Genomic DNA, 21,096 nt, shown 5'->3' on the forward strand with positions numbered 1-21,096 from the left:
GCAGGAAAAGCAGGAGCAATCATGGAAACCAGATTTATGTCAGCTGGTTTAGAAAAAGTGTTTATAAGTAATCCCAGTGTTTTCTGACAATACATCATAGTTCACATTTTACTGGCTAACAGAGCTTTTTGCATAATAGTGACATACAGCATTTTAATCTCCAGGGTGCTATGCAAGCAAGAACTAATGTCTCCTCTACAGCAGAGATCTTTGAGCTCTCTGTTGACTTTGGCCAGGAACATGAACACTGTCAAGTGGATTGCCAATTTGATTATTTCTACCACCTGACCTCACTTAAATACACCAACTTTTGCACTTTATTCTTATCTGTCTCAGCATAATGGGAGGGAGAGGGAGGTAGAGATTAAGAATTGAGGAGCAAAACTGAGAACATCTCATACGACAGTTCTTTTTTCCACCTCTGCTCAAGCAAGAGACTACTAGAGAGTAGCCTGGAAACCCTTTAGCCATGTATCCTTGGCTTTTTGCCTGTTTAACAGAGGTCTTGCACAACCTGTGTTTTATGTGCTGTCACCTTGATTTCTCTATATTTTAGCTGGTCTCCTGGTGCCACTGTTTGCCATTGGCCTGCCTTCAAAGTGAGTGCCTGTGGACAGCACTCACATGGTATTTAACATACTGTATGCTTTGACAACTCATGTGGTCTTAATGGGTTTCCCAGTTACAGAGGCTAAAAGAGCAAGGCATCCTGTTCTGCAGGTTACCACACAGCAGTTCTTATGAATAAATTCTTCAGATAGGAAAAAATAAATCATTTCTGCAATGTTTGTTTTTTATCTGGTAGATATAATGAAGTCTTTCTCTCTTGAAGCAGGGGAAAGCGCAAATAGGATATCAGCAACGTCATTTAGATGAATAATGACTTAGAGACTAGTTAATATCATTTCAATAAGGCTTCATGATATCTTCAGTGCTTGCAGCTAGTTGACATGTTGAAGAAGGATGGTCTAGAAATCAGTTATTCTATTTGTTCAGCTACGCTGTTGCATGCTTTCTTTAAATCTATACAGGAAGATGTGTTTCAGTAAGCAAGGCTATTTATATGCCTCACCTTACAAAACAACAAGGAAAAGTACCTTGATGCATGGACCACTTTTTCTGATTTACTTACAGCTTTTGAAGTGGTATCTCACTATCTTCTCTCTATCCTGTTTTGTTTTCCTTTACTTTGTTATCTTGATTGTCTTTTCATCAGCTCTCAACTGGCTTCTTCTTATCCTGGATCCATTCTCCCGACTCTGTGTGACTTAATAGTGTAATAGATATATGTTTTCATATAATAAAAAAAAAGTAATGCATCTATACTGGTAAACTGACAGCAATTCGATTGCTAGAATCTCTAAAACTCATTCAGTTTTAAACCTTTCTTGGAGCCATATTTCATGTTATACAAGATTTGCCTGCATTGCCTTTAATATTTCTCACTTATATATTATCATTCCCATTCCTGTATTCTTCATTTTTATCTTCAAGTTTATATGCTTTCAAGTTATGAAATTATTAAAACCTAGCATTTTATCTGCTTTACCCTTTTGAAATGACAAAGGACAAAAGTCTAAAGGATAGACTAACTAAATTGTTGCTGTTTCAAATATTCATTGACAAAAAAAATAGGTTTTTTGTCTTTTATTCTGAACATAAATGGTGTAAATACATCATGATGTTAATATCACTCAGCCATTTAAACTGTGTTTCTAAGTAATGGAGAGGTATATTTAACTCACTATATGATTCTTAACATGATCACTCAATTTCTCTGCATAAAATTAGAATAAATTCTGAAACAGACTGGTTGTCTTGTAGGGTTGGGATAACTTTGGCTTATAGAATCTTTTAAACTTACTATATAGGTGAGCCATAGCAGACATCTACCTAGCATTCAGTAATAATCTAATGTAGCTGTCAATTATTCTGGATTGACCAGAAATGCCAAGGAGTTTTGTACCCAGTCCCAAATGTTTGTAGTTCCCACCAGACATGTTCTTTTGTTGTACAGCTTGTATTCCTTCTTGCTGTCCCCACCGCCTTTTAAAGCGGACACATGTGGACAGAGAGAGGATAAAGTAGCCCAGTCAAGTTCTCTGAACTTGATTTCTGATATAAATTAGAAGAGGTTAGTACTTTTCAAAATACAAATGCTCTATTTTTCCACCATTTTTGATTATGCAAAATTTGTTTGATCTTCTAGCCTGCTCTTAAACTGTGGCAAAGGAGTTGGTTTCATTTTTGTTATTTCAGAGAGACACTTCCCTCTACTCTAAGAATTTATATCTATCAGGTCATTTTAAGGATATTTTCTGTCATTGCCTTTTTTTTTTTTTTTACAGTACTTTATGTTTGCATGTTCTCATATACATTTACAAATTGTAATACAATTGTAAGCAGTATTTTTATTTTGAAGACATGATTATTTTAAGACATGCTTACTGTATTATTTTAAAATGTAATTTACAAGAAGAACCATGCAGTGTTAATCAATGATGTGAATGTATTCTCCCTAAGTAATCTGTGCTATAGCATCTCTTCTACATCCTATGATAGCACTAGTGTTACACTGGTTTCAATGATAAATTGTACCTGCTATTGAGTGTAGGTAGAGTTTTACAAAAGTTTAAATAAGATTTCAATAACACCTATAAAACAACGACTGTAAGATTATACACATTGACCCCAAAAGGATTAGCCTTCTTAACTCAGGAATGCATGTCAACCATGGAAATGTAGAAATCTTAATTTTTACTGAAAGTCATGTTCAAAAGGCAAACTCCAAAATTATTAAAACCTAGCGTCTTCATCTGCTTTGCCTTTGGAATAATAAAGTTTTGTAATGACAGAGGACAAAAGTCTAAAAGGATAGACTAATTAAACTGTTACTGTTTCAAAATATTTTTATTATGCATTTTTCTATAATTCTTCCACTTTAAATCAAGACATTTATTTTGGAATCAAGGCAAGTACATTTTTATTGTCAATGGAAATAATTGTTATCAGAGATTCCCAATGCCACACAAGGTCATGAATTGTTATTTTTGCCTTTTCTCTGGTTAGAGATAAAAGTTTTGAGATAGAAGCCTGCATTTATTTGAATGTTTGTGTTCACAATTCTCAGCTATCTTTTGAAATGCAAATTAAGCTGTCCTATGCCATCTTCTTAATTAGGAAGAAACTCACAAGAATGTTCTTTTCATGCTCTTGAAAATTCAGCAAATACACTTTCTTTGTAAGTTGTTCGAATTTGAAGAGAAGCTCAGAATTTTGATGGATTTGCTTTTATATTGGAAGAAATCAAGAAGAGCTTTGAAATCTGTGATGTACAAAAGAAACCTTACTAGATGGGTCACTACTCACAGGCAGATCTTAAAGCTGGGACAGTGAATCTGTGTTCAGGTTTGCGTGTTTTGTTTTGTTTTTTGGTTGGTTGGTATTTTTTGTTTTATTTCGTGTTTTGATTTGTTGTTGTTTGTTTGGTTTTGTTTTTAAGATGTATTACGTTGTTTCTTGTGTTGGTTTAAATTTCTTTTTATGTTCGAGAGTGAGAGATCCAATTTCTGCCTCAGAGAAGCTTTCTTGCAAATTAGCTTTTTTTTTCTCCAACAGGTTTCAAATTCGAAGTCTTGTTCTTTTAAGGTATTCCAAAAATGGAAACTATTTGTTGATCATTCTGAATCAGGCTTTTCCACATAATTGATCAAGTAGAATATTTGCTTGATAGATTATTTCTAGTTTAGAAATTTGAGGAAATTCCTCTTTGTGGGAGATTTTAGCTTGGCAAGTTGTGTGGGACTCGGGTTCACAGAAAGAGTCATGCTGTCTTCTAAGTGCTCTGGTACCTTCCATTGTACAGATTGGGCTTTCTGTGAAACCGTCAACAATTGCCAAATACCATTTTTTTCTGAGAAAAAAATAAATCAAATGAAAATATATAATAATAGAATTGTGAAAATCTATTCTATTAAATAGTGACTCTGCCAAACATTCTATATACTAGTGTGTTTAAAGTGTCTTTTTATCTATATGTACCATTCACAAGGATCTCGATCAATTTCACAACATGACTTCATGAAGTAACACAGAAGGTAACAATGGTGACTTGGAAGTAAAGTTCACTGAATTAACTAAACTCATTATGATAATAAGAATTGGTGATGTAGCATAATAGTATTGAGCTGCTATGAGCTTAGCTTTGCACTTGTAAATATTTTCACTATGAACCAGTAGAGGTATTAAGCTCACAATAGTTCTGCACACATCTTGCTCCACAGGCCATCTGATTGTACTACTGAGTTTAGATGAAAATGTGAGATTTGCTCTGAAGTAAGATCTGCTAAAGAGAATGTTTTTGAAGCGGTCTTAAATATATACATTTTAAACAAACCCTTCATTTCGAACATGTAAATCACAGTATAGAATTACAGACTAAACATTCAGAGTCCATGAGCTAACAGGAAGTGGAAATTGGGAAATATAACATTTTCTGAAATGGAAAAAATCTAATTTCATTCATGCTTAAGCAGAGAAAATGTACATCGGTTCACACATATCCTGAAGCTAAAAAAAATTTAGTTCAATCTGGTTTTAAACAAGTTTATTTATACTGAGATAACATTTGCAAAGCACCCAAGAAACAGGAAGATGTGAGTTTCTGTTTCTAATCTCAACAGTCATACGATACATAGCCTTAAGGTAGTAAGCACCATTCAAAACAGAATAGATTATTTCCAATCATCTAACATATTTTGTTAAGTTGTAAAAATTTGAAACAAATGTACTCCAATTTTTAAAAAATACATTATATAATCACACTATGTTTATGTTTATGTTTATGTATATGTATATGTATATGTATATGTATATGTATATGTATATGTATATGTATATGTATATGTATATGTATATGTATACGTATACGTATATGTACAAATAATTAACAGCTATTTCCCTGTGAAGAGAAGTAAAGGTTTGGGATTTTTTAGTAACAATCACTCAAGGCAATCTTCTATATGTTGTAAATGTGAAGTAGTTTGAAGTCACTTTTGTATATATAAACATCATAGTTTTTACAGTTAGATAGTTAAGAGAAAAAATAAACCAGGGAAAGTGGTGTCTGTCTTGCTAGAAACTGACATTTGGATTGCAACAGTATGATTTGTCCATACTTATCTTAAACCTCAGAATTAAATCACTGAAACAGATTCACTGAGATGGAGGGGAAAATTCTGCCCTTGCTAGGGTAAACTAAGGGAGTAACTGCAGCACAGATTTAAATAAGATCATAGTGGTGACCGGTGTGGGGGTTGAAGAACAATGTCCATGTGCACAAAAGGTGCCTATGGTATGTCACCAGCGACTGGCTCACTATAGTGAATTAGCTTGAGCCACTAAAGAAGTGTGAAGTCAGGCTGTGGTGGGGCCTGAAAGAGGTGTTGCCCTTCCAGCCCCAAAGGGATTGATGGCACAGTTCTGTAAATTTAACATCAGGGATGACCAAAAGAAAGGAATTGCCTAATCTCTATTGATTTCAAGAAAACTAGGCTGATTTATCTCGATCAGGAAGGACTGATGATGACACATTCTTTACCTCATTTTCTGGATTTTTTTTCTCATGTCATTGAGATAGACTGGATCATCGATATATATTACTGCACAGTTTAAAGAATCTTCTGTTGCAAACTGTTTCTTTTAATTTTGCTCTATAGTGATTCTGAAGATACTATTTATTCCAATTTTAGGAAGGCACAGTTAATACTAGCCAGCATACAATATGTTCTGTAAAATAAAAACTATTATGCAAAGAATTTTGGTGACTTTGTGGTTAAGAAAGCAAAGTCTTTTGTACCGTACATGTGGATACAATACTATTCTCTCTGAAAAACAATTTCAGTCTGAAAGCGTTTTTATTTTAATTCTTATTCTTTTAGACATGGACTTCTTTGCACTAGTTTCACAGTGACGACAGTTAGCATGTGGTGGGCTACAATACCGTCTACCAGTATTAACCTATGACCAGACTCTTTGTTAAAACTAATGAACACCAGTAGGGGCTCTATTTTATAGTACACTTTCCCCAGAGTTAAACATAGAGAACTTCCCCCTGTATTTTTACTTTAACTATTGAAACAATAAAATGAAAACATAAAATGAGCTAAAGAAATTTGCTGCAGCTCCACGTTTGCTTTAGCTTACCTTGTATTTGTATGTGGAGACTTATTTGAAATGGTCCTCCTTTTTTTGGCTGGTGATAAAAGTAAAACATATTAAAGTCTTTCTCAATTGGCTTCTTACAGTCTCTTTACCACCTGCAGCTTGTGTTGAAAAGGCCAAATTCTGCCTACCTTACCGGCAAAAGCAGTTATTTTGTCTGTTTAGTGAGATTATACATGTGACTAAGAGGAGCAGAATTTGATCCAAAGGACTAACTTAACTTCAGCAGATTGAAAATAGTTGCAGCAATTCACAGTTTTAAACTAAGCAAATGCACATCCCAGGTCTTCCCTTATTTCCATTGGTTATCCACTTGTATCTTTTGGGATGTAACTGTATGCAATTTTTGCATCTTGTTCATATATTCAGATTTGTTTTTTAAAAAAAATACAATCAGAGCTTGTATCTAATATTTGCACAGGAGCTTATAAAACACATCTTACAGCATTTTCTAATCTGTTGTAAGGAGAGTTTTGGCTGTGGAAAGGCTGCCATATTGGGCCTATTAACTGATTTCACCGTGTGTGTGCTGTTAGTTACTTGGGAAACAAAGCTTCACTTTAAATGCATTTTTAAGGCAACCTAATTATCAGGCAAATACTAGTTTGCAGACTCTGGAGAACTCCCCTCTCTCTAAACTGCTAGATGTAAATCTGTCATCTTATTTTTACTAAGTTTGTCTGATTTTGTTTAGTGTAAGTTGGCTCAGACGCAAAAAGAAAAAGAAGAAGAGAAAAGAAAAAAGAAAAGAAAAGAAAAGAAAAGAAAAGAAAAGAAAAGAAAAGAAAAGAAAAGAAAAGAAAAGAAGAAAGGAAAGGAAAGAAAAAGAAAAAGACCACCGTATGGTGAGATTTTTTTCCTATAAAACCAAATAACTAATTCAAAATACTGTTTGGAGTTAGTTGAGCATACCCATGCCACATAGGTTTCAAACAGCTACTGAACAAGGCAGAGAGCAAACCCCAGCTGCATTTGCCTTCTGTGGAGTCCAACGTGTTTTTTATTTGGAGCCCCAATGTGATTGTTTGTTTTGCTTTTCATTTTATACAACTAACTTTCAGGAAGAATTGTTGCAACTTTGTAGCTTACTCTTAAAAGCACAGCTGGCTTTCCTCTTCACAGTAGATTGCCTTCCTTTCCCCTAGGGCAGAGTAGTCACCTTTGACACCACCAACAGTAGATAAAGCAGAAGTTATGATAAGAAATCAGGCTTTTAGAGGGAAGTGTTTACCTGTTGCTTCTACATTTTATAATGATGTTAGATGTGCATTTAAAGCTTTTGCTCGACTCCTCACTTAATAATTCATTTGCTGACAAGGGTTGCGGTGGGAAGTGATGGGTTTCTATGGAGAACTGTGCAGCGGGGGGGAAAGGAGTTTAGAATCGAATTGCACAAAACCAGGCAGAAATGGCTAATCTCTGCTGTTCCCTGAATTTGAGGCACAGGCTGTGCAGAGCACGTTCCCGGTGGCGGGATGAGGGGAGCTTGTCCCGCTGTCGGGACGCACGCGGTACCGGTGCCAGCTCCTGCACGGACGGCGGCGGCCGGCGGGTGCGAAGCCCGGTGTCCAGAGGGCCGCGCCCGCGCAAGGTGCCCGCGGCACGCAGCCCGGACTCAGCTGCCCACGGAGCAGCCCGGGCGCCAGCTCACGGCGCGGCGGCGGGACTGGCGGGGAGGGAAGGGGGGCCGCGCCGGGTGCCCGCCCGGGCGGGGCGGGGCGGGGCCGGACGGGACGGGCCCCAGCGCGTCCCGCCCCGTGGGGGCGAGCGGCAGGCGGGGGCAGCGTGGTCGCCGCCGCCGGGGCGCAGCTGCCCGCCCGCCGCCGGGCGCTGTGCGCGCGTACGGGCCGCGCTCCCGCCTGCCTGCGCCCTCGCAACGGCCTCCCCCTGCCCGCCCCCCCGTCGTGCGCTGCACATCCAGCGCTGCCGGTGCTGCCCGCCCGCCCAGCCGGGACGTGAGCTTCGCGTTCGCCTGCAGTTTCTCCGCGGGCGCCCAGGTGGCTGCGCTCCCGGCCCGGCTCGGCTCGGCACGGCACGGCCCTCCCTGTCCTGCCCGCCGGCGTCCTGCGGGCGCGGAGCCGATGGGAATGGGCGGGAGGATGCGCCTGAGCCGCGTCTGCTGCATTTTCTACCAGCTGTGCGTACTGTCAAGCGGGCTTTCGGCAGGTAAGTGCGCGCCTTTCGCGGGACGGGGCCGAGTCTCGGGCGGCCTCTGTGCCCCGCCGGCTGCCGGTAGCCGGTACATGTCCATTGTTAAACGCCGCAGCTGCAGTGCTCATCCTCTGTAACAGATGGGTGATCAGATAAAGCATGCCTCCGCTGTGAGGGTGCATTGCAATGCGCTCGTCTGCACTGTACGAGGTCCAAATTTTCATACTCAGGCTTGTCATCTCGGCAGTGCTATTACTGTCCTGTGTAGGATGAATGTGTAAATTGTCTCCTGTCTCAAGCTGGTGCAGATTGTGTGTACTCATATCTTTATAAATGTAATGCTGGCATACTGGGAATTTTGGTTAAATTGTGATATAGTGTATGTAATACGCAGACATCACTAATTAGTGATTGTAATTCAGTTTGACTATAATGATAATGATGATACAGCATATGCATGCATCTGCCACTTGTATGTGCACTTGCAAATGTACAGCTATGAGGTGTGTGTGCATTTGGATGCACTTTTGAAATCATAGTGAGTCTGGCAAAACATGCTGAAAACAAGCTTCAAATTTTCAGTTTTCTTGTTCAAGTTTTCCCTGCTAAAAAAACATTTTTTTTAGCTGTATGAAAAAGTTGCCAGTTTGTCTAAGTGATGAAAAGTTTGTGCAGCTCTCTTTGCATGGAGGTGGTGGTCAAGAAGAAGAACATCCCCAGCTGATGGTAGAAACACACCTTCTGCCCAGCTTGAACTCCTGGGACCATGGTGTGTCCCAGACCCCTCAACAAGCACAGGGACACATAGCGGCTGGCGTACCTGCCATGTGAAAAGACAGGATGAAAGGGCCAAATGGAGCCTACTGAATTTTGGGTGGCATGCTTGGTCTGCTGGGAGCTAGGAAGAGTGCATTGTGGTGGGGCAGAGAGTAGGTTGCTGGCAGGCAACTCTGTCCAGCTGGGTGCTCCACTCATTTAAAGCATTTGCTGGCCTTCCCACAGGTCTCCATGCTTCAGAAGAAATGGAGGAGTGGGAGATCGTCTTCCCCGCGCTGTGGAGCAGGGGCCAGCAGGAACCAGTGGGTGGCAGTGGTGGTGGGGGCGGCTGCAGCGCCGACCCCAGCTGTGGGAACCGGAACAGCACCCTCAGTACCCCTGTCACACCTAACCCGGTGGCTGGCAGCTCTCGGGAGGTGCGTTCAGTCTCCTCCTTGGTGGAGGGGCAGGCACAGGCTGTGGGGGAGGCAGCAGAGGAAGAGGACACTGAGGATGAGTATGAGTCTCAGGAGTTTTACCACTGGTCCCCTCTGCCCCAGGGGTCTGGTGCTTCTGACCAATTGCCACCACCACCATCCCCTCCGCCACCACCTCCAGCAGAGGATGGAGATGAGGTGCTGCTGAGGATTCCGGCTTTTGCTCGGGAGCTCTACCTGCTGCTCAAGAGGGACAGCCGCTTCCTGGCTCCTGGCTTTGCTGTGGAGGAGCGGCTCAGGGGCGAGGGCAAAAGCCCACCCAGTGCTGCACAGTCACAACCTGAGAGAGCTTGTTACTACAGTGGTGCTGTCCTCCGCTACCCAGGCTCCTTCGCTTCCTTCAGTACCTGTGGTGGACTGGTAAGATGACCTTGCATGCAGGGGTAGCACCAAGGTCTCCGTACAAGTGTTAGCTTCATCTGCTGCTTTTCACTTCCATCCCTTTCCTGAGGTCTTCTTTCTTCCATATTCTCTTGGGTCCTACCTCTGTACTTATCCTTATTTTTAACCATCTCGCCATTCAAACTTTTATTATTCCAGTCATAATTTTTCTCAAATCCTACTTCTGCCTTTATCCTGTAAAATTTTCCTGTTCTGTGTCCCTCTTCCAGATATACTTTTTTCTCTCAGTTCTGTACCTTTCTGTTTCAGATCTCCTTTTTATTCTTATGCCATTCTTTCTTCAACTTTTCTCATCTACATCCCTAATTTTACTGTGTGTTCATTGTGTGCCTGTAATCGGTTACATCCATGCTCATTCTCCTTTCTTTTCCCTGTATTATCATCTCTCCTTCAGTCTATCTGTAATCCATTTGTTCTTCATTCCCATCCTATATTATAAAGTTATTTTTCTTATTTGTGTTATCTTCTTAATCTTCTACATCTCAGTTTTCAGACTGTTCTGTCTTTTCTACTTGTACCCATATTTTATGCCTGCTTTCTTATCTTCATTCCTTTTTTTCTTCTGCTTATCCCATTGGCCTCTTTTCTCTACCTCACAACTTCCCACATGTGGTACCTGTAGTTACTTGGATTTGGGACTCTATACCCTTCTTTTCTTTAAATTCCTTTGTAGGCATAAACAATGCATATGTTCTCAGAAGAAATGTTAATACAGACTGACATTTTGAATAGGTATTACTTCTCTCATTTAAAACAAATTTCACCTTCTATAATTTCTGTTGGATCAGCTGTGGTTTTTACCAGGTAAAGACCAGAATTGGGCATACTGACAGCAGTAGTGGTGATCCAGTGAGCTGCAATCTCAGGATGCTTGGGGGTGGATGGGAAGAGTAGAAAGCAGCTGGAACGATGGAAAATGCTGCCAGGATTTTAAACAAAACCAATTATTATTACTATTATTCTCATTTGGGGTCTTTATGTAGTATTATAAATGCACATGCCTGCAGCACTTTACAGACTATAGAATACAAACAGTAATGGCACTAGGAAGAGTTAACATCATGATGATCCTGGGTTTTTTAGGTGTCTAGATGGGTGTAAATCACCACAATCACATGACGGGATGTTTTTTTATATTTCTTTCCGAATTTGAACATCTAACTTGTTCCATTGTTGATTCACGAAGATTTGCCTGCCTGGTTTTTATTTGCATGGTCATGAAGTGAAACCAGGTAAAATGTGGAAATTTTGACTGCTTATTCATTTGCCTGTTTGGACTTACTCAAAAGTCAAAACCAAACTGAAAGTGGTGGAGAGGGAACATATGTGGATTGACACCAAATAAAATATTTGCCTGCACTCCTGCAAAGCAAAACCGCCAAGTTTCACACAACACTAAGTGGTTGGCATCTAATTATTGACATTTTGTCAGATTTTCCAAAGCGTAATAGCAGAATTAATTGCAGAGAAAAATATTGAAAGTCAACGGAAGGTGGTGTGAAAGCAATCAGGTAAAGGATTTTTATGTTCTGGAAAATCATTTGACTTCTGAACTTCTTTTTCTTGTTAGAATTTTATGTCCTTCTACATTGCATGTGGGTAAAATTAGGTTAGAGAAAATCTTTGTGAAGAAATTAATAGAGATAATTATTACAAATGTCTGCTGAAAAGTGAAGTATGTCATTGTGTATCTGTAATTCCTTTGGCTTGATTTATACATTGGAATTTTTAAGTCTTAAATTTTTAAGACTCTACTATTTAAGTAGAGTCTGCTCTCTAGGAGCCCCACTAGAAATTTTTGATCCAGTCAGACTTTTTCTAAGAGTACCAGCTTATTCCCAGCCTACTGGCTGTCCAGATATGTTCCCCATTCAGAAAGCTGCAGCTGAAATGTAAACTATTCTATGTCTCTCAAATAAAATTGGAAACTGTTGTTGATGTTGACTGGTGTCATGATCCTCAACTGCATAGTCTTGTTTGCAGTGAAATAGTTAAGCAGCTGTTCTTCCTGAGAGTGCTGCTGCATCGGACATAGAGTTAAAAAAAAATTCACAGTGCTATTATGTCAAAGTTGTCATAACAAATCTTAAGTTATTTGTCATTCTCTATTCTGTCATTGCTTGGGCTCTGTTACATATGTAAGTTGCTCTGTTTCCAAGAGTCTTGAAAAAACATCATACCTACATTGCATATTCTATCCTGTTTCCTCTAGGCCTTGCCATGCAAAAAGAGCCAAGCAATATTTCAAACTACATTTTCTCTTTTAAGATGTAAAAATGCATTGAAGCTTGAACCTACAAATATTTTTTTGTAGTTACCTCAATTACAAACTATGTTTTATTTTTAAATATAGAGAAATTTCAGAGAAAATATGGTATAAATGTCTGAGGTACACCTTCATTTCAAAGCCTTGCAGACTTGGGTTAGGATTACTAGGCTGCCTACATTTTGGAAAGCCAAAGAAGTGGGCTGTAAGTCCCTTAACATGAAGCTTAGATTACACTTGACAATTTTTCTTTCTAGTCTAACAACAAAACTTACACCATTCTCTTCTTTAGATAGAAGACTTTTCAGGAATCTCTTTGCTCGCCAAGGAAGGTAACTATAGTCTGACAGACAACAGTGAGTTTTGCCACACAGGAAGAAGATTGAAGAAGTCAATAAAAAAAGATGTGGCCATCATGTGCAAGGGAGGGTCATACTTGGCAGTACAGATGTGTGGCTGATGCTGTAGGGCTAGTTTTGTAAAAAGATACCGGATCTCCAATAAAATGAAAAAAGGCCTTGCATGAAATTGCTGTGACATACAAGTTAAGATGTTAGTGTTGGTTCCACCTTCTCAAGGGACAGAAAGACCTGACATGACAGTGGCACTTACAAAATTGAAAAAAATGATGATTAGAAGTCTTAACTGCTTCTGTAGGCAGAAAGAAGAATATTGTTGAAGATGTTAGGCACCTTCACCCCTTGAAGTGGGATTTGTATGCTTTTGAATAGTTCATTGGTTGCAGCTGGGTAAAGCATGTAACGTACAGCACAGCATTAAAGTTTCCCCATATTTCTTATTTCACAGTTCTTGAGAGCTTCAGTAGTGTGTTTTTTCTTGAGCTGATCATCAAAAGCCAGTGATAATAATGGTGTTCTTAGCATACCACATTAAACATGTGAACATACTAGTGAAAAATGAGAGCTGCACTCCCAGCTAATTACTAGCCAAATTCTGACTGCCAACATTGGTTTCATTTGGCAACCTGTCTTGACAACTGACGGAAACATAACTCAGTGGATATTTTCTAATCAAACTAAAGACTTGAGATATGCATGGACAGTCTAGAAACAACATCACTGTGACCTTGGTGTAATCTTGGAGCTCACATGATCAGTAATGACAACCCTATCCAACTGGTGCTGAAGGAAGATTAAAAAGGAGAGGTTTCCAAGAACTCTCCATCTGTATGCTGACTGCCTACTCGTTCATTGTTAGCCAAATAACAGGATGTAAGCAGTCCTGCTGATGCCAGTGAGACTGCTCTTCTGAAACTGATGAATTGTAGAGCTGGACCATTAATTATTTGATTTCTTTTTTTTTTTTGCTACTGCTTGCTCTTGTTTTGCCATAATATTTGAAATAAGAAAAAGTCTGGTAATATTTATAACCTACAACTGACCATTCTTTTAGAGCACGCTCTAGGAGAAACTTACTGTGGACTTAGAATTAAGAATTCTGGCTTACTGGTTCTTTACCAACAATCTGTTCTGCTGCATGAAAGTTGAAGTAGTCTCCCTGCATTTCACCAAAGAGAGGTGTAAACATGGCAAATGTGTGCTTTATCCCCTACTCCTTTCATTTCATAAAGAGAGGCATTTGGTGTTTTCTCTCAGCAGTGAATTGCTTAGGTACTAGTCTATGGTATGTGGTGAAAGGCATGGGATTTGCCAGTGTTCCTGTTTCTTTTTCTTCCTAACGGAAGCAGTCTGCAATAAATAGAGAACAGCTAGGAAGAGAAAGGATTTTTATGTCTTCTTGTACCTAAAGCAGTGGGATATGTTTAGATTGTTCGGAAGTGCAAACAGGAGCAAATGTACTCACAGAGGATGGACAGGAGAATGCAGGTCCATACAGCTATGCTGTTCATCGCAACACTTACCAGTTTGTCTAACACAGTAAGTGTCGAGATCTGCCTAAACAGAAGCACTTTTACAGGAAATGCATAATTTTTAAATCTCTGACACAAACTGTGTTTTGAAGATTAGTGCTATTAACTAATAGTAAGGGAATGATTAAAAATATTTTAGATTTTTTAGGATATTCTAAATTCACATGACTTTTAAATTCAGGACATAAAACAGAGCTTTTACAAAATAGGAATTTTTTATTTTGTTCCTATCCATTGAGGATAGTCTGACTTTACAGGTTGTCTCAGAATGAGCAGAATGAAATTGTAATAGAACAATAGTAATACAATAAAAATATTTTCTGTATTCCTAAAATTCTGCACACAGTCACTTTTGAGGATAGGATTCAGCCCAAGAAAAGGCTGAAGGCCTGTTTTGACATCTTTGCTCCTAGAACAGGAAACACCACAGTATTTCGACAGTTTTATATGGGAAAACTCCCAATTAATATAGTTCTTAGCTACAGTTAGCGATTTTTGCAATGGGAGTAGTGTCTGACATGGCAAGCATACTTGAATTTTTGGACAGCTTGGAAAGTTTTGGAGAGCTGTACTGAACTCCTGCCTTTTGGTTGTACAGCTTCTTTCAGTGGCAGTACAATACTTAAACCTGCTGCAATACTTAAACCTGCTGCAACTGACATAGGGTCAGACTGATTGGGAATGCATAGTTTGTTTGCATTGGGTCTGAGTGTTGAGGCTGACATTTGCTGTGCAGTACATATGCAAGGGAAATTCTTGCTTTTGTGAGCATCCCTGCTTTTGTGGGGCTTTTTGAGCAGATGGTCAGGAGCAAATAATGGACTTCATAATTTGCCCTGGGAAGCTGTGCTATTACAGGTTGTGAACTTCTGGTATAAGGCTCTAAGCCTTATAATAGACTTACTGCTTTGATCAAGCTGGAGAGTGACTACCGCTTTACACATCCTGGACCATATAGTACCAATATATAAGCCTGAAATGGATTAAATACCAAGCTTCTTGTCAACCAAAAATGGTTCCCCTGCCTTCCCACTTAAGTGATGTTGCAGTTACACATTGGTATTGAGTATCTTCCACAGCAGATACTTTTTCAAAACAAATTAGAGACAGTTTCTTTTGTACTAAGGGTAAGTATTAGAAAACAAAGATCACTAATAATTTTTAAGAAAAGTGGAAAGAAAAAATATTGTTAGTAATATTCATGGTCCATTTGATACAGATAGGCTGAAGTTCAACATTGCAGAAGGAGCATTATACAATTAAATAGGATTATCCTTAAAGGCTGCCAGGATGAAATGAAGTAAACACTCCCTACTTCTATATACTCAGCTTTCTGGGATAGTAAAATGACAGAGAGGACAAGTAAAAGCAGTAAAATATGTGTTTAGATCCCTTCTTTTTAAAAACTAGGACTAACTCAAGACAGAAAGATGTGGGAAATCACAGGTGTGGTTTTTTTGAAGCTTTTTCAGTTGCCTATTTAGAATGCTAACCTCTTTATTTCTTAGTGCACAGTTTGCCTATTGTGGTGAGTTTGTTAGAGAAAAAAACTTTGCTGAAAGGGACAGAAATAAATATGTGAATGATGGTACTTCATGAGTATCCCTTACTGAGAGATTACTGGTTCACTAACTTTTTCTTGGTTGACTTGAATGTACACTTTATTTTTGTTTTAAACATCTTTAAATGGGGGATATGAAATTTGTCATCAATAGAAATAGGCGGGTGAAGCAGGGCATGAGTGGAAATGTCAACTCTGAACAGAAAGCTGCTTTGCTCTGTTATGAAAACGGGTTTCTTTGCAGAAGAAACAGAAGCACCACTGGGAAAATAAAGTGTTGGAATAAAATTTGGACTTCCCACATCTGCATGAGGTAGAAGAACCAATGAAATGTGGTGATGCTCCTGGGAGAATACCCATACTTCCACTTTAAGTGTTGATTCTAAGCCGGGTTGTTCCTCCTGGATTTATGTAGCAGTGAAACATGGGACAGAGGAGGGCAGCCAGGCCTCTAGGTAGTCTTATCTCCAGTTAAATAAAACAAGTTGTTTACATTAGGTTGCTTTGGCATGCTTAGGTGCAGACACATCTTCCTCTAGCATAGGCTTATCAGCTGTCTTTGTTAATCTCTCTGTTACATTAATCATAGAAACATCCTAGGACAGTTTGGGCTGGAGGGGACCTTAAAGGTCATCTAATTCCAGCCCCCCTGCCATGGGCAGGGACACATTTTCCTAGACCAAGTTGCTCAAAGCCTCATCCAACCTGGCCTTGAACACTTGAAGGGATGGGGCATCCACAAATTACTTGGGCAACCTGTTCCAGGGCCTCACTACCCTCATGGTGAAGAATTTCTGCCTTGCATCTAATCTAAATCTGCCTTCTTTCAGTTTAAAGCCATTACCCCTTGTCCTATCACTACATGCCCTTGTAACAAGTCCCTCTCCAGCTTTCTTGTAGGTCCCATTTAGGTACTAATTTAGGTACTAAAGGCTGCTACCCTGTTTCCCTGAAAATAAGACTGTGTCTTATATTAATTTTTGCTCCAAAACTTATTACTTTTTTACATGTATAGCTGCCTGGACACCACTTGCATTGGCTTTTTTTAATGAACTGTAACTACATCTTATTTTTGGAGTAGGGCTTATATTTCAAGCATCCTCAAAAGTCCTGAAAGATCATGCTAGGGCTAATTTTCGGGGTAGGTCTTGATTTTGGGGAAACAGAGTATAAGGTCTCCCCAGAGCCTTCTCTTCTCCAGGCTGAACAGCCCCAACTCTGTCAGCCTGTTTTCATAGAAGGGATGCTCCAGCCATCTGATCATCTTGGTGGCCCTCCTTTGGATTTGCTGCAATAGGTCCGTGTGCTTCTTATGTTGGGGGCGCCAGAGCTGAAAACAGTACTAAAGGTTGGGGGATCTCACCAGAGTGGAGTAGAGGGGCAGCATCATCTCCCTCAACCTGCTGGCCACGCTTCTTTTGGTGCAGCACAAGATACAGTTGGATTTCTAGGCTGTGAGCACACTTTGCCAGGTCATGTTGAGCTTCTCATCAACCATCACCTCCAAATCCTTCTGAGGGCTGCTCTCAATCCATTCTCCTCCCAGCTGGTATTTGTGCTTGGCATTGCCCTGATGCATGTGCAGGACCTTGCACTTGGCCTTGTTGAACTTCATGAGGTTCTCTTGGGTCCACCTCTCAAGCCTGTCAAGGCCACTCTGAATGACATTCCTTCCCTCCAGCATGTTGACCACATGACACAGCTTGGTGTCATAGGCAAACTTGTTGAGGGTTTACTTGATCCAATGTCCCTGTTGCTGACAAAAATGCTAAACAGGACCAGTCTCAATACCAAACCCTGAGGAATGTCACTCATCCCTGGTCTCCACTTGGACATCAAGCCATTGATCGCAACTCTGAGTGTGACCATCCAGCCAATTCCTAATCCACTGAGTGGTCTATCTGTCAAATCCATGTCTCTCTAATTTAGAGACAAGGATGTAATGTGGGATAGTGTCAAATTCTTTGCACAAATCCAGGCAGATGACAGCAGTTCCTCTTCTCTTACCCACCAACTCAGTAGCCCCATTGTAGAGGGCCACCAGATTTACTAGGCATGATTTCCCTTAGTGAAGCCACCAATCACCTCCTTATTTTCCATGTGCTTTAGTGTAGATTCCAGCAGGATCGTCTCCCTGATCTTGCCAGGCATAGAGACACAAAAATCTCTTCATTATAATCTCACCTTGAACATCTAAAGAAGCACAACTGAAAACACATGAAAGAAGCCAGATAAAATTAAAATTAATAAAGTGACTATGGCCATGTGGAATAACCAGCATATATGTACAAGCAAAGCACTATTAACAAACATTGTTTTATCCTACCTGAACAGCAAGTTAATTACAAACAAAACTACTAAATGTGGTTCATCTTAGAGCTCTCAAGGGAAAATAGCAACAGTCTTTAGTTCTTCATAGAGGAGCACTGGAGGTGGTATCCCTGTAAATATTTGATTAGGGTCATTAAGAACTGTAAACCAATGAAGATCTAGGTAAAGATGAAGGACTAAAGACTGTTGCTATTTTCCTTTGAGAGCTCTGATGCTGCAGTCTGCTGCTATTCATCTTTGCCTTTCTGGATGAAAGAGTATTTGGTTGGATTTGTGTTTTGTGTATCTGAGAACTCCTGCTTATCGATAAGAAGGACAAGTCTTTTAAACATAAGAACAGCAGTGTTAATGTAAATCTGAAAGGTTTAGGCTGAGACTACGTTTGAACTATAATGAGCTCTGTTTCCTTTAATATTCAACACTGTGGCATGGTGTGTGAGATATTGGGCCAAGATGCCGCAGACCATGTGGTAATGATTCCTTTCTCCTTCTAAGAGCTCTCCTATAATCACGTAATCACTCCATCCTGAGACAGATTTGATTTGTGGTTCCAATTCTGCTTATAATAGTCTGCTGTTCTTGTAAAGTGCTTGGTTTCAGTACAAATACTTCCTTTGTGATGAATTTCGAAGCTATAATTAGAAATGAGAAATATGCTATCTCCAGAGTAGCTTTATTTAAAGAAATTGAGACTGTTGTGAATCACTTGAGAGCTCTTCCCAATGTAATCAATAAGTATAAATTTATCAAGCTTGTTTTGCAAGATATGGAAGTGAGATAGTAAATCAGAAAAAACGGATAAGTCCATTAATGAGTAAAGGTTTTGCATTAATCAGATCAGTACATTTTTGACCCTCTAATTTGAAGGTAATTGCTCCCAAAAGGAAGAGCACTGAACCTCTCCCAGTTACAGCTGTTAAAGTTAGTGAAATTAGCATTTTCTCCAAGACTTGTATCCCTGAATTTTATTCATATCTCGTGTTATGTGCCAATTGTTTCTTCTATAGCAAATGACCCAGAATTTTTAAAATAAACAAATGTTCTCCATCTTACAACCCTTGTTATTTTATTTGAAAAGCACTGTTCTTTGTCTTTCTTTTTTTAAAAGATTTCTTGGACCTGCAAGAATGGAGATTCTTTTTGGCAGTTAGCGACAGATTGTGACAGGGAAAAACAGGAACATTCATGATTACCAAGATGTAATACCATAAAAATAGAGGAGCTGGGAAATAGGGAGGAAAAAATAGAAATCTTCAGGTGTGAGTGTCATTGTGAGGTTGATGGTAGCTGAGGATATTCAAGGACGAGTCTGTGAAAACTGATGGTCATGTAGAGATAGCACGTGAGTGATGCACATATATATTTGCTATTGGTTAAAGAGAACTACCAGGGTAGAAAGGGATGAGTTGAAGCCATATGGATTTGGGGGAGAATTAGGTGTTTGCAGAAATTCTTCTGTAGAACATGTGCCTTTCCTTGTTTTGCTCAGGTCTCTCACTGATGACTTAGGGACATAGCATAAGCATAGCATAGCATGGTTCATTGCTCCTTGTTTAGCAGAAGCAGCAATGTAAGAGAAACACTGTGAAATAGCTCAAGCACGTGCATGTGTGTGTTATATTGCATATCCAGATGGTAGTTTGTCAAATTGTTATAAACCAATAGCCCAAAATACCTATATTAGATTTAAAATCAGGTGTGCATCTGCTATTCATTAGCAGTTCAGTTAACCTTTTGCTGTTAACCTGTCATTGCCTGAACAATCTGCTCTTCTTGGTTATTTCTATTGCCTCTAGTAATGACATAAATAAGCAAAGGAGTATTATTTAGAAGGGAAAGAATTAGTAACGTTTCTGTTGTTAATTGCAGAGCAATGTAGTAGAATAAGATATTTGTAACATTAGTTGCTAATAATACATGCCCGTACTGCAAATGTTTTTCTTGGGTCTTCCAATACTTCAGTCAGAATTATTTTCTGAATGAGTTTTGCATCCAAAAATGTAGAAATGTGCCCAAAACTGACTTGTGAAGTGATTTACTTTCTGTGTGATTATCTTTCAACAATTGCAGATGCTTATTTTATGTTCTCAGCTGTGCTACCTTAAGTTCTCATTATATGTCAGAAATTTAACTGGGTCAAATCAGGTCAAGCTTACTTAGGTTGCAGTATGTTCAGGAAAATATAGGTATTTCTGCACACGATGTTAATTCAGCTGGGGACAACTGCTTATGATTCAGTACAGAGTAAGTGTCCTGTTATGTGCCTCTGGGCTTAAGGAGATGATGGCTGGGAGAGGTGCCCAAGTAATTTCTACAGCCATTATAGTAATGCCATCTTTTATATAAAGAGTTAAACTGTGCTTCAGGTATGCTTAAACTTCTCAGTGCTACTTTGTCAGTGGAAACACTGATTAGCCTAGTGATCAGATTATAACCTTGAAAACTCAGGTGTAACTTGGCTTCAAGGCTTCTTGCATGAAATGTTTTGATTTTCTCATGAAGATGTGCGATAGGGGGAAAAGAAAATGGGGGGGGGGGCATGATAGGGGACAAAAAAAAAAAAGCTGAGTGACTGTTATTCTGGGATACAGCAGTGGGTGAAGGATGAGGTCTTATTCTTGATATATGCAGGTAACATAAAGCTAGGTTTGTACATGTACTCTCAGGACTAAATATTAATTGTGGTTTTGCTTAATTTGCTTTTTAAATATACTTGCTAAGTATAAAGCTATCTGGATCTATGCTTCTGTCATAACCACTGTATGAAAATCTTCTCATTTAGGCAATTTTTAAAACCTTCTGAGAAGTTAGGGTATGGGAAGTCACTTAGGTGATTTTATGCCCAGATTGATGCAATCTGTTTTGTCCCTTCATGACATAAATGGACCTCACCCAAATATTTATTAAGTAATATATGAGGGGAGTGAGGGAGTTAAAAGTAGAAGAGAATTTATAGATTAAAATGGATACAATTGTGAATATTAAGCACTTTGTTTTCCAATTTGTGGCTGACAGTCCT

General features: G+C 39.4%; 1 protein-coding gene across 5 annotated transcripts in view; it reads left to right on the forward strand.

Moving 5' to 3' along the window:
* Positions 1-8,010: 8,010 nt before the first annotated feature.
* The window catches only part of ADAMTS19 (ADAM metallopeptidase with thrombospondin type 1 motif 19), a 147,800-nt gene continuing 134,714 nt past the window's right edge, over positions 8,011-21,096 (forward strand). For 3 of the 5 annotated variants that reach the window (XM_065045714.1, XM_065045715.1, XM_065045718.1), the window contains exons 1-2: positions 8,012-8,388; positions 9,376-9,986. In XM_065045714.1, coding sequence (XP_064901786.1) covers positions 8,304-8,388; positions 9,376-9,986 — 696 coding nt within the window. In that variant the 5' untranslated portion in view covers positions 8,012-8,303. Of the gene's footprint in view, positions 8,389-9,375; positions 9,987-21,096 lie in introns of all 5 variants that reach the window. The other 2 variants (XM_065045719.1, XM_065045717.1) reach the window with 2 other exon arrangements.

This window comes from Columba livia, chromosome Z (genome assembly GCF_036013475.1).
Source record: "Columba livia isolate bColLiv1 breed racing homer chromosome Z, bColLiv1.pat.W.v2, whole genome shotgun sequence".
Taxonomy (NCBI): domain Eukaryota; kingdom Metazoa; phylum Chordata; class Aves; order Columbiformes; family Columbidae; genus Columba; species Columba livia.